Source organism: Carassius gibelio, chromosome A1 (genome assembly GCF_023724105.1).
Source record: "Carassius gibelio isolate Cgi1373 ecotype wild population from Czech Republic chromosome A1, carGib1.2-hapl.c, whole genome shotgun sequence".
In the NCBI taxonomy this organism is placed as follows: domain Eukaryota; kingdom Metazoa; phylum Chordata; class Actinopteri; order Cypriniformes; family Cyprinidae; genus Carassius; species Carassius gibelio.
The window spans coordinates 29,129,380-29,143,877 of NC_068371.1; the positions used below are offsets into that span (position 1 = coordinate 29,129,380).

At 35.9% G+C, this 14,498-nt stretch overlaps 1 protein-coding gene across 1 annotated transcript in view; it reads right to left on the minus strand.

Moving 5' to 3' along the window:
* LOC128017734 (VPS10 domain-containing receptor SorCS3-like) overlaps positions 1–14,498 on the minus strand; it is a 179,691-nt gene that overhangs the window by 45,414 nt on the left and 119,779 nt on the right. The window contains exons 5-10 of the mRNA XM_052603204.1: positions 12,720–12,793; positions 11,291–11,355; positions 9,452–9,570; positions 4,910–4,999; positions 3,660–3,839; positions 286–432 (exon numbers count right to left, since the gene is read on the minus strand). Coding sequence (XP_052459164.1) covers positions 286–432; positions 3,660–3,839; positions 4,910–4,999; positions 9,452–9,570; positions 11,291–11,355; positions 12,720–12,793 — 675 coding nt within the window. The remainder of the gene's footprint in view (positions 1–285; positions 433–3,659; positions 3,840–4,909; positions 5,000–9,451; positions 9,571–11,290; positions 11,356–12,719; positions 12,794–14,498) is intronic.

Sequence of the window (14,498 nt, forward strand, 5' to 3'; positions counted from 1 at the left end):
AACAAGAATAACAAACAGAGAGACCAAGTTAAAGGAATAGTTCAATCACTATTTCTATTTTATTCCTATTCCAATAATTAATCAATAGTTTACCTACTCAAAAAATATGTTAGGTAATAAAAAAAAATGTTTTTATAATAAAATAATTGTACTTTAGTAATGATTAACATAACTGACCGAGTTAAAAGAAAAGTTTACTCACTAAAAATGAAACAAATAAAAAAATGAAATGAAATAAAATAAAATCCAAAACGTGCCTTTTTGTTTCTCACTCTCATTTCTTACCAGCACACAATGAATGGGATTTCCTGCCAGGTCAGTAGGGGGCGCCTGCAAAAGCCTCCAGTCTCTGCCCTTGTTATAAGTAATGTACGTCTTCACCTGGTTCTCCACCTTCCTGTTAGCGAGGAGCATACCTTCAATCCCTGCTACCTGGGAACAAGGGGGAAGAAATAGGCTCCATATATGAACATGAACATCTACATTCACCGTTAAAGTGCTTTGGACTGTCATCTACTAAAGTCTCTTAATTATGCAGACACTAGCGCCCACTCCGTGATAGTCAAAGCTAGCTGACATGCTCTAGACAATTTCAAGGTATTACTCCAACTGACAAGCATCGAACCCAGTGCCAGGCTGCTCATCCTCAGCTTAAAACAAGCCCAAACTTAGCAATATTGAATCGTGACAGTGGTGCTAGCAACCCGTTTTAAATCGTGCCCCGTTAGCGAAGCATGCTCTAAGGCAGGGTCCGAGACTGTAAGTGGCACTAATAGGGACTGCATTTGACAGTGTCACAGTGACGGAGCTGCATTGGATGGACACAACTAATGAGGTCCCCTCCTCCGCTGGCCAGACGTGTCAATCACAGCGGTAATTATTTATTATCCTTTAGCTTCCATCTCTCCATTCCAATGTTCTCCCAGAAGAAGATGGATGTATTGGTTGTGTTAGAGCAGTTCACATTCAGCATGCTCTGCAAATCGGGTCATACGTGAGAGAGTATATCAGATGCTCATTCGTGTTTCCAATGAATTCTTTAGGATTATGTGTTCAGCACTGAGCAAACAATCAAAAGAGCATCTGAGCAAACAATGCAAATATTTTAACCCTGAATTACTTCTGTAAAATATAAAACAAGAGCAAAATGACCAAGAAGGTATTGCTGTTTAAACTATTTAAGAAGCCATTTGGAGGCAATCATATGCTGGTGACCAGAGTTTTCAACAGGGAGGAAAGAACATTTTTGGAAATTGACTTTCTACATCCACTTATAATAAACCTTTAGACCAGTTGGTAAAAGTAAAAATGTCTATTAAAATAAATTAATATTAATATTAATATTAATATTAATATTAATATTAATATTAATATTAATATTAATATTGATATTAATATTAAGATTAATATTAAGATTAATATTAAGATTAATATTAATTTGCATAAATTATTTGTATGCCTCTTAGTCTGATATGTAATTTAAAACATTCATATATAATTTACTGTCCATAAACCTTTTGTGTCCATTGTACGCTGCCATTCAAAATGTGTGCAGATAGTTGTAAATATCTTATTTGTAAATATCTTAATTGTATAATATTATTACATGTACAATAAGTTTTTTTTATGTTAAAAATTTAATTTATTCCTCTGCTTTTAAAGCTGAAAAGCTCTTATTATTCATATTATTATCAAACAAAAAAGTAGTTGTGCTGCTTAATATTTTAGTGGATTTTTTTTTTTTTTTTTTTTTTATGAATAGAAAGTTCAAACAACACTGTTGGACATACAATTTTTGTAATGTCAAAGTATGTACTCTCTCTTGTGAGTAAATAAAAAATAAAAATCCTTCCTAAATAAAAGTATTATAGTAAAAAAAAAAAAAAAAACTTTCAAATGGTAGTTTATATTTAAACACTAGTGTAGCCAAGGTAAGCAGTGTGTGTCCTTTGCACACAGCACGCCGCTGATGCCAATGCCAAAGAAGTGTGCACACAGAGTGCCAGAACCACAATATGCATTATCGATCATTGCTGTTATAAAAATATATAAAAGTAAAACAACCCCACTTCTCGCTGATCAGTAGCCAGATAAATATGACAAACGTCCAGTCACAAGCCGCATCTTAGGCTACAACTGGAGCTTCAGTGAAAAAAGCCAGTTTTCAGTGAGCATTAATGAAGGCTGCTGCAATCTATTAAAGATATGGATGGACTGCTGATTCAGTATTGGCAGGGTGAGCGTGCTATGAGCCAGCCTTGGCACAGAAGAGTGGAGATGCATCATAACCAATGTATTAATGAAACCATACTTGCTTGCACTCACTAATGGAGACTATTTTTAGCTGCCTGGACAAGGGAAGCAATGTTTCATTCCCCTGTATTTTTTGTGCTTGGTATAGGCTGCTAATTTTAAAGCAATATGTTATAGTATATGCTTAGAAAGACCATATTCTGATGGTAATGTCTTACTGTCGTGAAGGAGGAATGATTTCCTCGAACTCAATTGGCAAATCTATTCTTACAGAAAAACTACAGGCATTGTAAGAGTTCTGGGCACAGACAGGTGGATCGATCTTGAGATATTGATACTTCTGATGCTTAAGGTTTCCTGTGGGGATTTATCCTCACAAAATAGTATTGACTGTGATAGACAGAGTAGTGATTATACAGAAAATTAATAAGTATACTTTATAAATCATCCTGGTCTCATATAAATACGTACTTTTTATTCAACACCGCTTTTACGTATATACCTTATTGCACGTTCGCCACAGTTTCAAAGAGAAATGTCCACTTGCACTTAAACACAGGTTCAATACATGAACACTGGCACATTTTTATTATGTTGATATATGTACGTGTTGCTGTGCTTTTATTATGTTGCTTCTGATATGTATTGTGGCGGTTATAATTATTCGTATATTCTTTTCTTTTATTGGCTTTAATAAGAGTTCTTTCTCTCATAGGAGATTCTCCAGGAAAAAGTCTCCAATAAATCCTATAGACTGGTGTTTGTGCCTATAATAAAAACTCCCAACCTTTTGACCTTAAAAAAAATAAATAAATAAATAATAATAATAATAATAACTTACAATTATTGAATAGACCTAATTATTTTTCTTCTTCTTCTTCTTCTTCTTCTTCTTCTTCTTCTTATTATTATTATAATTATTGAATATTGCTCTTTTCTCAAGTACCAGTTTTTCTTAAGCAAGCTTAAGCCCAGCTAGAAACCGGTTATCATGCTCCAAAACACAGCTAAACTTGAGCTACATTTTTCTAGAGGGAAATAAGTTATGGAATCTCTGCATGATACAATGCACTCTTTTATCTTAAAAGATCAAGGGAAAATGTATCCCTTGTGATATAATCCCTTTATAGAAGGAGTCATACACAAAACACGAGCAGTTCCCATTGAATCAGCAATCTGGACAACATTTAACTACAACTCAATTCATCTCTTTGTCTTGAATGTGATCATTCATTTACTCTTGCTAATTCCCCAGAGCCTTAAGATAATGTGGGCTATGCTTGAGTGCCTGGGCGAGAAGTAGCGTCTGACATGAATTCTAATGCAGTCTGAGGAGCAATGAGCATCTAGCATGAAGCCTTGAAGGCTATTGTTAGCTTGTTAACAAGTTAGTGATGAAGTTATGCCTCGTAAAGGTCGATCATGCTGTTGCCTCCAAGGCCACGGCTGGTCCTGACGTTTTCCAGGGCCAAGGTGAAGTATACCCCACGCGTGTCAGATATGTACAGGTTGTAGGTATCGTTCTGGTTCCACTCCTGGACAGCGGTGAAAACCTGACCTTGATCTGTGCTCACGATATGCATGTCCTAGAAAACATAAAAAACAAAAGCAAGAAAGAAAGCACAAGTCATTATCAAGGACACCTGCTAGTTCTCAGTGGGCATGATTATATATATACTCTTATATATGCTCAACTGACCCAAGCAAGAAAACTGAAAAGATTTTGTACTTCAATTATTGAAAAATGTGCAGAAATGGGCTTGGCATTGGTAACTACTAGCCTTTGACCATTCATCCACCCCAGTAGGTGTCAGTACAAAACCACTAGGGTTAGCAAAGTAGCTAGGGGGTTGATGAATAGGTAATGAATATGAAATCATTAAAAAAAAAGTATATTAAAATAGATTTTTAAAATAAACAATCAAAATAAACCCCTTGCTATAAAAAAGAAAGAAAGAAAGAAAGAAAGACAACAATACTGGAGGGCCTTCAAACCAGCACGACTATGCCTCAGCAGATGATCCAGAATGTGGCAGCATGTCTGGTTTTCAATTAGCCAAAGAGAATTTGGTCACACTCCTCCTGCTCTCACTCGACTAGTTCCTAGCTGTACCAAAATCAAGGCTTTGACACTGGCTTCAGGACGGCTACTGAAACAGTCAATCTCCAAAACCTTCACCCTCTCTGTTCCTCTCTGGTGGAATGAAGTGCCAAGGCCACTAACATCATGACTGCTGAGAGCATCACATCTTACAGGAAGCTGCTGAACTGTGCCTTTCTCCTCTTCTCAAGCTTCCTTCCGAATCTAGCTGTCTTATAATAAATACAAATATTTTATTTGTCTTATCTGGATAATTCATTCTGGTAACACTTTAGTAAAGGGACCAATTCTCACTATTAACTAGTTGCTTATTAACAAGCATATTACTAACATATTGGCTGTTTAATACTACTTAAAAAGCACATTCTACAGGACCATATTATATAAACTTAATTACCCAGTGCATTAACTTAACTACTACTACTATACATTATTAACTATTAATAAGCAGTAATTAGGAGGTTACTGAGGAAAAGTCGTAGTTAATAGTTAGTTAATAGTGAGAACTGGACCTTAAAATAAAGTGTGAACCAATTTTTTTAAGTAGTCTCTTACCTTGGGCAGGGAGTATTTGGGGATTTTAATGCGTACAAAAGGTTCTCTTTGATAGGATACATAGTAGCTTGCTCTGCCAGTAGTCGTCACCTGCATGGAAAAGACAAAATAGCACATATATTTCAGATATTAAAAAAAAGCACTGGGAAATCTACTGACAGCAACTATAAATTTGTCCTTGTACTTTGAAGAAAAGTTTAGAGGTGGGCATTATTACCAAAAACTTCATCATGCTATGAGTAATTTTATGCAACACTAATGGTGTATATTGACATGTAAATATTAATGTTGGCTTTGTTAAATGTAGCTGGCAACCAGTGTTTGGAATAACGGCGTTTTAAAGGAACGGCGTTAGGTAACGACGTTATTTTTTCAGTAACGGGGTAATCTAACTAATTAGTTTTCCCGTCGTTACAACGCCGTTAACGTTACTGAACGTTAAATGCGGTGCGTTACTATGCATTGATTTAATAAACTATGTAATCTGAACGCACCCCTGGCTCACACAGCGAGTGAGGAGGTGGGTTAATAAGCGAGATAAGCGATTATGATTGGCTAAGGCAGAGTCATGTGTTTCATGGTAGCCAATCAGAGCCAGTGTTTTTACACACATGCCGGCACACGTGGCAGGGTCAGCGGCGCCAAACACACACACGCACACACACACACACACACACGCAACAGTCGCAGCAGCAGCAGAAATGGTGAGTCAGGAGCAATGCGATGAAAAGTTGGCATTTTCAAGGTGTAGATATAAGCACTACTTTAAATTAATTGTAGTCAAAGGCAAGAACGTGCATGTAATGTGTACATGTAATGTGTAACACGCATCTACAAAGCTAGTGGCCAAAAACACTTTTCTTACAAAGATAATACTTGAAGTGCAGGATAAAACTCTTGCTGTCTGTTGACGTGCAATAAATATTGAAAGTTATGTTCGAACACCTGTCTGTTCTACTCATTTCAACTGACTTGTGAAAACTGCAAACTTTTTTTTTTTTTTTTACAGTAACGCAAATATTTACTTCCTCTGGTAACGAGTTGCTTTTATTATAGAGTAATTCAGTTACTAACTCAGTTACTTTTTGGAACAAGTAGTGAGTAACTATAACTAATTACTTTTTTAAAGTAACGTTCCCAACAGTGCTGGCAACGAAGAACTGGGTAAAACAAGTTGGGTTAAAACAGGTATGTCCAAACCTGTTCCTGGAGGGCTACAGTCTAGCAGAGTTTAAATAAACCAATATCCCGGAGTAATGCATGCACTCTCAAACAGTACACTGACTGAACTGCTGTGAAGAGAGAACTGAAGATGAACACCGAGCCAAGCCAGATAACGAACAATAGACTGACTGACCGGGATATTGGTTTGTTTGAAGTCAGAGGGAGTGTCAGCCACATTAAAAAAGTGAACAGCTTAAGTCATTTGTGGATTAATGCGTATTAGAGATGCGAACCGTTTAAAACGATTCAGTTTGATTTGGTGAACTGAATGATTCGTTCACGAACCGGATATCCAGACTGCTTTGATTTGAACTCTCTCACACAACAGACACGGAAGAGAAGACAATGCTGAATAAAGTTGTCATTTTGACATTTTTGAACCAAAATGAATTTTCGATGCTTCAAAAAATTCGAACGGACCCTCTGATGTTTTTCTTACCTTTCTGGACATGGACAGTATACCGTACACACAGTTTCAATGGAGGGACTGAGAGCTCTCGGACTAAATCTAAAATATGTTAAACTGTGTTCTGAAGATAAAAGGAGGTCTTACATGTTTGGAACAGCATAAGGGTGAGTTATTAATGACATAATTTTCAGTTTTGGGTGAACTAACCCTTTAACTTCAACCCCAAGTACAATAAATACACCTGAACCAGCTAATCAAGGTATTTAGACTCAATAGAACCACCCCCCCCCCCAAAAGAAATGTGTCGGATCCGGTTAGAGGTAAACTCTACAGGACACTGGACCTTTATGGGAATAGCTGGACATAGATTAAACTATCCCAACACGAAGGGTTGTGCATTTTAACATAACAGGATTGTCATGTCTGCCAAACAAAACCAAACCAACTGCTATGTAAAACTATCCCAAAACTCTGCTGTATTCCCTTCTGTTGATGGTTTATTCTTTCGAAATTGCGTTCTGGGGGGAATAGTGAAATAGCGTGGGAGTGGTAGGGGAGAGATCACTTTAACCTGTGGACTAAAAAAAAAAAAAAACCGTGGCAAAAGTAAACCAATTCCACAGGAAAACCGCAGACTTGGCAACACCGAGGCCTAGCACACTCAATAAGAATCTGAGTAATTAACTAACTATCTTTTCCAGCACATTACACAATGCTGTAAATTCAGAGGGAATCTGAAGTTCAGTAACGGAGCTAGCAGGTTATATCTGGAACGACCTGTTTCAAAGAATCTCCTCACTATGATTTGGAGGATACTGCCTGGTCACGTTTTGCCGATGCCCTTTCCAGTTCAAGAGTGGAGAGCGGTAAATATCTTGTAGGACAATCAATATCCTCATTATTCTCTGTCAAGAGAAATCTTTGATTCTCGCAAGCAACGCGCCCGCTCCCACCTAGCTCCGAGGGGGATTGTTTGTGCTAATGATAGCGCTTATAGCAAACACACACTGGTTGTTAAGGAAGTGTCAGGAGCTTGTCACATCTACAGCTTCACACGGAGGAATGGAGAATGAAATAAATGATTATTCTGCAGCACAAAAGGTGTCTGTGAAAGTAGCAGACACGTTCAATTCCTCTTTTCATAATTTCAATTAGAGGGCATATATACACCAAACATGATTCTGATTTGAACATGGAAATATGACAGCTCCGTGATTATATGACAGAAAAAGTTATGTTTCTTAGCGGGTTATGTGCATTCAATAAATGAGGAGAGAGAGGCAAAGAATGAGAGCGGTGGTCTAGGGAAAGTTCTAAACAAACAGCATGCCCAACGTGTTTCCATAAAGCCGCTCTGCGTGCAACAGAAAGAAGGAGCAGCCAGGATCGATGGTTTCCAGGAGCAGTTGAACTTCGAAAGAAATTGGGATTATCGATTTTTCTGTTTCACATTCTTTGGACTATGATGTGGCATGACAAAACATTGGGGTTGAACGTCCACTTCTTATTTGCAGGACTTGTTATCTGCACTGCAGTTAGGCTTCCAAGAGGGTATAGTGAGTAAATATTTTGAAACTTGCCATCAATGTGAGGAACTTTTCTGTTGCCTGGGAAATCCTGTAATTTATCATTCCCAGTCTGAAGTTTTGGCCATGACTTCGAATGGAATTATTTGTATTCTATAGGTATAGTTCCCACCCTAATATGTACTGTTTCGAAGACAACTGTTTTCACGAAGATGGAAATTAATATATTCAAAAACTGCCCCGGATTGGAATTGGAAATGTAGGCCATTACCATTTCACTTTGTCCCTTGAGTTTAAGATTATTCTTATGATCCACTAGGGAGCCAAAAATGACACATTAACACATACATATTTACGCACACAAACTTTGCCTGAACATTAAGGAAACTTTGGTTTGTGACTGGGAATGAGGGTGAAGAAATTATGACAGAACGTTCGTTTGTGGGTGAACTAATTCTTTAAGGTATATTCACACTGAGAGTGATCTGCAACCCAAAGCAAGCAGAAGTCATTCATTTTCAACGAGATTTGGAGATTTGAGGTGATATGAGCGGTGCAAAGCGTTGCCGATGTGACAAAGGTGAGTAGAGTTCAACTTCTTGCAAATGAGCAGCAATGCCATGGGAGTGAAGACAGAGGGCCTCAGTATAATTAGATATTTTCATCAAGTACTGTATATGCCAAATTTTAGATCCCACTTTTTATAGTCTATATGTACTATATATCACACTGTGTTCCACATTTCATAATTTATAAATGAGGAGCAATGGGAATGACAGAGCATTTCGCAGTGGGAACAAACTGAGAAACACCAACAGATCAGGTGTTCTAGGAAGTCCTTATCTCAGAGACTAATGGTAAAGGGCTACACTGTTATCATTGTACTTTTTTATTTGAGCCAAACTTAACTTTATATTAATTGTGGATGTCATTTTATTATCCAAAAATAATTGCTTCTTTGCTCTAAAGGATTTCAGAAGATGCTCTTTATTAAAACAATAATTCCAGCACTGATTACCTTCCAAACGTAATTCTCTAGCTAAAAAAAAAAAAAAAATGCATAAAAAGGCTTAAAGGCTTTTTTCTGACGTCCAGACTTGCAGTTTGGGAAACATTTACAATAGTAAATGGATTAAACAGTAATACACTGCATATGAAGAAAAGAGAGACTAGAACAATAAAACAATTTTGTAGCAAACTATAAAAAAAAAAAAAAGAGGGGGCTTCTGGATTTTGGGGGACATATTTGTCCAGTAATACGCTGTACATATGAAAAAGGAGAAGCAGATAAAATACAGTATATGATTTTTTAAAATATTATTTCATATTTTAAATATTTGATATATAATTAATATATTAAAGTAAGTGATCTCTGGTCCTTACCTGAACAAACACATATTCATCTTGAACCACGAGAGAGTTGGTCTCAATATAACCAGAAAATGGATATGTCCTACTGGATTCCGAGCAGGCTTGAGCTCTGCATGTCACATACTGACAATCTGTTGTAAGGAAAGACGGAAAGAGGATTCTAGCTGTTAATCAGATTCTGTTTCTGGGGGCATGGAGTTCAGTAACCTCTGAATGCTCCTCTGAATTTCTCAAGGAACATTAGGTGGAAGATTCAGAATCATGTATCTAATATCAAATGGAAAAATAACTGAAACTTCTGGCATTATTTGTTCATCCTCATGTCACCCAATGTTGGTTTTTGGAAGCTTGGTTGCTATGAACTATTGTTATTGTTAACTATTGCTATCGGTGGAGTGCGAGAAAGCAAGGCGGAGAGAGTCCAGGTCCTATATTAATCTGCTATCAGATGGTGTGCTTATCATTACGGTAATACTGTCTAGCTGCCTGCAGGACTGGCTTTATCCTCAGCCTCAGAATCCATCCCCAAGCTCATGGGCTCTCATCTCATCTCTTTTTCTCCTCTAGCATCAGAACTGAAGGAGTAGTGTACGGTAGATTAATAGATGGGATGTGAAAGGAAGGTGGGGAAAAAGAGAATTTGAAATAACCTTAGTGTGCACTGTGAAGGAGAATTTCTTTGAATGAATGAGCAAACTACAGGAATGTACATTTTCACTGAGCCAGTCAATGTTTTCAGTCTGAACAACATTGAATGAAAATAGAGTTTCTTTTACCAGTATGTGTGTTCCTGTGGCTCAGTGGTAGAGCATTGTGTTAGCAGCGCAAAAAGCCGTGGGTTCAAATGTCAGGGAACACACATACTGAAAAAAAAAAAAAAACTATAACCTGAATGCACTATAAGATGTTTTGGATAAAAGCGTCTGCTAAAGGCATTCATGTAAAAGTACTCGGACATATTGTTTCAGACAAAGTGTACGAGTAAAGCAGGAGTAAAAATCAGACGGCTCTTTCTTTTCTAAAATGAATCAGAGTGAGAGAGGCATAAGCAAGAATCTGCCAGAACTTTATCAAACAAATCTGTTGAGTAAATAATAAAATTACTCTTATCAAATCATTTAAAATTTTTGGAAAGTTTTCTGTTTTCAATGATTTATTTACACATATATATGCTTAAACTTTATATAATATAATATAATATAATATAATATAATATAATATAATATAATATCGACTTTGATGTTCTTTTGATGAGTAAATTTGGTAACACTTTAGAATAAGGTTCCATTAGTTAATGTTAGTTAATGTATTAATTAACATGAACAAACAATGAATAATACATTTATTACTGTATTTATTAATCTTCGTTAATGTTAGTTAATGAAAATACAGTTATTCATCGTTAGTTCATGGTAATTCACAGTGCATTAACTAATGTTAACAAGCACAACTTTTGATTTAAATAATGCATTAGTAAATGTTGAAATTAACATGAATTAAGACTTATAAATGCTGTAGAAGGATTGTTCTTGCTTAGTTCATGTTAACGAAAGTAGTTAACTAACATTAACTAATGGAACCTTATTCTAAAGTGTTACCGTAAATTTAAATCAATTTTGAGAGATTTAAACAATATTTGCAGTCTGAAATGTAATAACAAAACAAAACAAAATAAATTAAAATAAAATTAAATAAAATAAGGGCTACATCCATGACCTGAGGGTCAGTGACGCATCTTTTTTTATCATTCTACATCAAAAGATTTGAGTCATTGGTATGAATTAAAATTATACTACTACACTGCAGGACAATGTTGAAGAATAGAGACAAAGACAGAGAGAAGCAACTCACGGCCATCAGGAGTGTGGGCCTCCATGTGCACCAGATCTAACTCCTTGTCCAGACTGGTTACTGACCTGCATTAGACACACCAGAGCAAGGAGAAAGCATTTTTATCACAGAGATGAAAAATCCATAACAGATGTCTTACTGAAGGTCCATTTCAGCCAACAAAGTAAAAAAAAAAGCCACATGATGGGGAACAGAATCAAAGTACAATTTGCAGCAGGTAACAGAAGTGTGTCTAAAACCCATGTATTAGGTGTATATTTGTGCATGATGGTGACAGTGAAGGAGAAATAAGATTGATGACACCTGTTGGGAACATGAGTGTGTGACGCACCAGCCCTTAAACAACCCTACCATTAACTAGACAGTGTCTTTTATAGCTCAAATAGGCTGTACCAGTGTACCCGTTTTCTGTGATTCATTCTCACATTGAAGGCAAACTTCGGATAAAAGCTCTGCTTTCGCACTAACAGTCTAAAACATCCTTCAGTGTTCAGAACTAAGTTACACATAGTCTTAGCTACTTCCTGTGGGATTTGACCACTATGGTAAGAATGCATTGAAAAAGAATGTCAATGTATCTCGTAATCCTTGCATTAATACTCTTCTTGCAATTGACAGTGTTGACTGAAAAAATGATGTAAATTTCTCAAAAATCACTGTATAAATCTGCATTAAAAAATATATATATAAATAAAATAAATAAATAATAAAAATAAAATAAACCACTTCATGTAAAATAGTACTGTTCCTGCTGCATTATAAAATAAAAGCTAAATTAAAGTATAGAATTATGATGATTATTATTATGATGATGATGATGATGATGATGATGATTATTATTATTATTATTATTATTATTATTATTATTATTGTCAAATTGTGCAGCCCCTAAAAAAAAAAGTCACAATTTGACCAGATGGCCCTACTGGAGTCTAGATCTCATGTGGGTTTGGATCAGTTTGAATTTATTTTTGTTGTTGTTGTTCAAAGGTACTATCCATTTCTTTTTGTGTAAACTTTTTCTCAATAATAAAAATATAAGTAAAATCTAGCAGCACCATGGACAATTCCTTTCTCTTTTGCTCTCCTCAGCCATCGTTATGCCTCTTTTTTCTTTCCATCTTCCTCAGCTATGTTTATTTTCTCCCTTTCCTTCATTGTCTTGATACTGAATAGAGTGGAGTTGTGCAACAAAGGTTTTAGACCAATTTGAGCAACTGAGAAGATGGATATGGTTGAATTATCCATCTTTTCAACTCACTCTTTCCACATATCATGAATGCGTCCATATATCTTATATATCTATATTTTCCACATTATCATGTCACCCAGCACTCGGCTAAACTCTGCCTGTTTGCCCATAAAATTGTAAGTTAGTGACATCGTGTGAGAAATGGAGATGAGGTGTGACTGTGACTCTACCACCTACCAGTAGAAGCGGTTTGGAGTCACTCGCTCATGAACTAGCTGCCACTTTCGGCCAAAGTCAAATGAGCTATACAACTGAGAGAAAAAAAGAGAGAGAAAGAGAGAGAAAAAAAGAAAGTGGCAGTCATTAAAATCTGCAATCATTTGCTCTGTTAAGTTAAAGCCATGTAACCATTTAGAGACAAAATTTCCTCATTTCATTCAACAGCGTTTTCTCTTAATGCAACTGAATTGTCATTGTAATTTGTTTTCATTATACAGTTATTGTGTGCTTTTCAAAGCTCTGAGCAAAAAAGCACAAACTTGAAATCAGTTGTCATGGGTTAAAGAGAACTCGGTTTGGTTACGGTTGGGCTTTTCTAGGTAATTGAACACAATGGAAAAGAAATATATGCCATTTTAATAGTGTGGGAAATAAAACCCATTGCACATAAACTTGGTGAAAGGGATCACATCATAAGGAATATATTTGTGTATTATTATTATTATTATTATTATTATTATTATTATTATTTTAATATTTTATTGTGGTTTAAAATATATTTTGTAAAATAAAACAATTAAAGGGAGAGAAAGAATTAATGTAAAAGTATATAATAAAATGTACTATATCTGTATATACTGTATATACTGTAAATATATGTGCCAAATATTTGCCAAAATAATTCATATACTTCTGTTAAAACGTTTTATTATTATTATTATTATTATTATTATTGAAATATCACTGAAATATTTCCTTTGAGATGCATTCAGACAATAAATCAGACAAATTGTATTTATCAAAACACTATCCTTCCAAATGTCTGTTATGCATTATAATAGCTCAAACTCTGAGATGTGTCAGACCAGAGGCATGCAACAGAAAGAAACAAGGAAAGACAACTGGCAGAAATTTAAAGCATAGATCATTCGAGGTTCAGCAGTCACCTGGAGCTAGCAGTGCATGAAACACAACACACATTAAAATGTGTCTAAATGGAATTATTTGGACTTGACTTGAAGCTGCAAGATGAATCTCAGTGGAATTCTAATGGATCAGATGAGTCCATTCAGGTCCGAAGAGAATTCATTGGGAGATTTCTGCTCCACTGTGCTCTAGTCAGTACACGGATCTCAGTCCATGGACTATACCTTCAATCTCAAGTGCTTTCTAGAGCCATTAGAATGGCAGATTTCAAACTGGGTTCAATAGATCCAAGCAGTCTGTCTCAAATAGCTAGAGTTTCTGGAGAATGTCCAAGCTGTATGAATACAGCAGAAGCAGATTAAAATGTTCTGCTGTCTGGGTTTCCCATTCATTCCCTCCATAGATATTTTGAATGAAGCATTGAGCCAAACCATTCAGCTCTGAAAAGTGAGATTGGGTCCTGTGAACAGTTATGAACTTATGAAATATGTCCTTGGTTCAGAAAACCCTGAAGGGATCGTTTTTCTATATTCCGAGACATTGTGTAATTCGCTACAAAAAATAAAATAAATACAAATACAAAGTGTCAAGTGTGTTCTGGAGTAGTCATCCTTTATTTCTAAAGAGACATAGATGTAGTTGTTCAAATTTCTAAATGAACAGACAAGAGTAAGAAAACATCTGAAGATTGCATTGTACGTCTTGACAAGTCACAGAACATTACATCAAGACAGCACAAAGAGAGTTACCATCACAAGCTGTTTACTGACAGGAGCTGGAAGCACCACACAGATGCTCAATACCAGGACTGGTGCTTTTGATGAGATCTAAAAGACTGTTTCTGAGAAGAGTGCTCCAATCACTGAATCA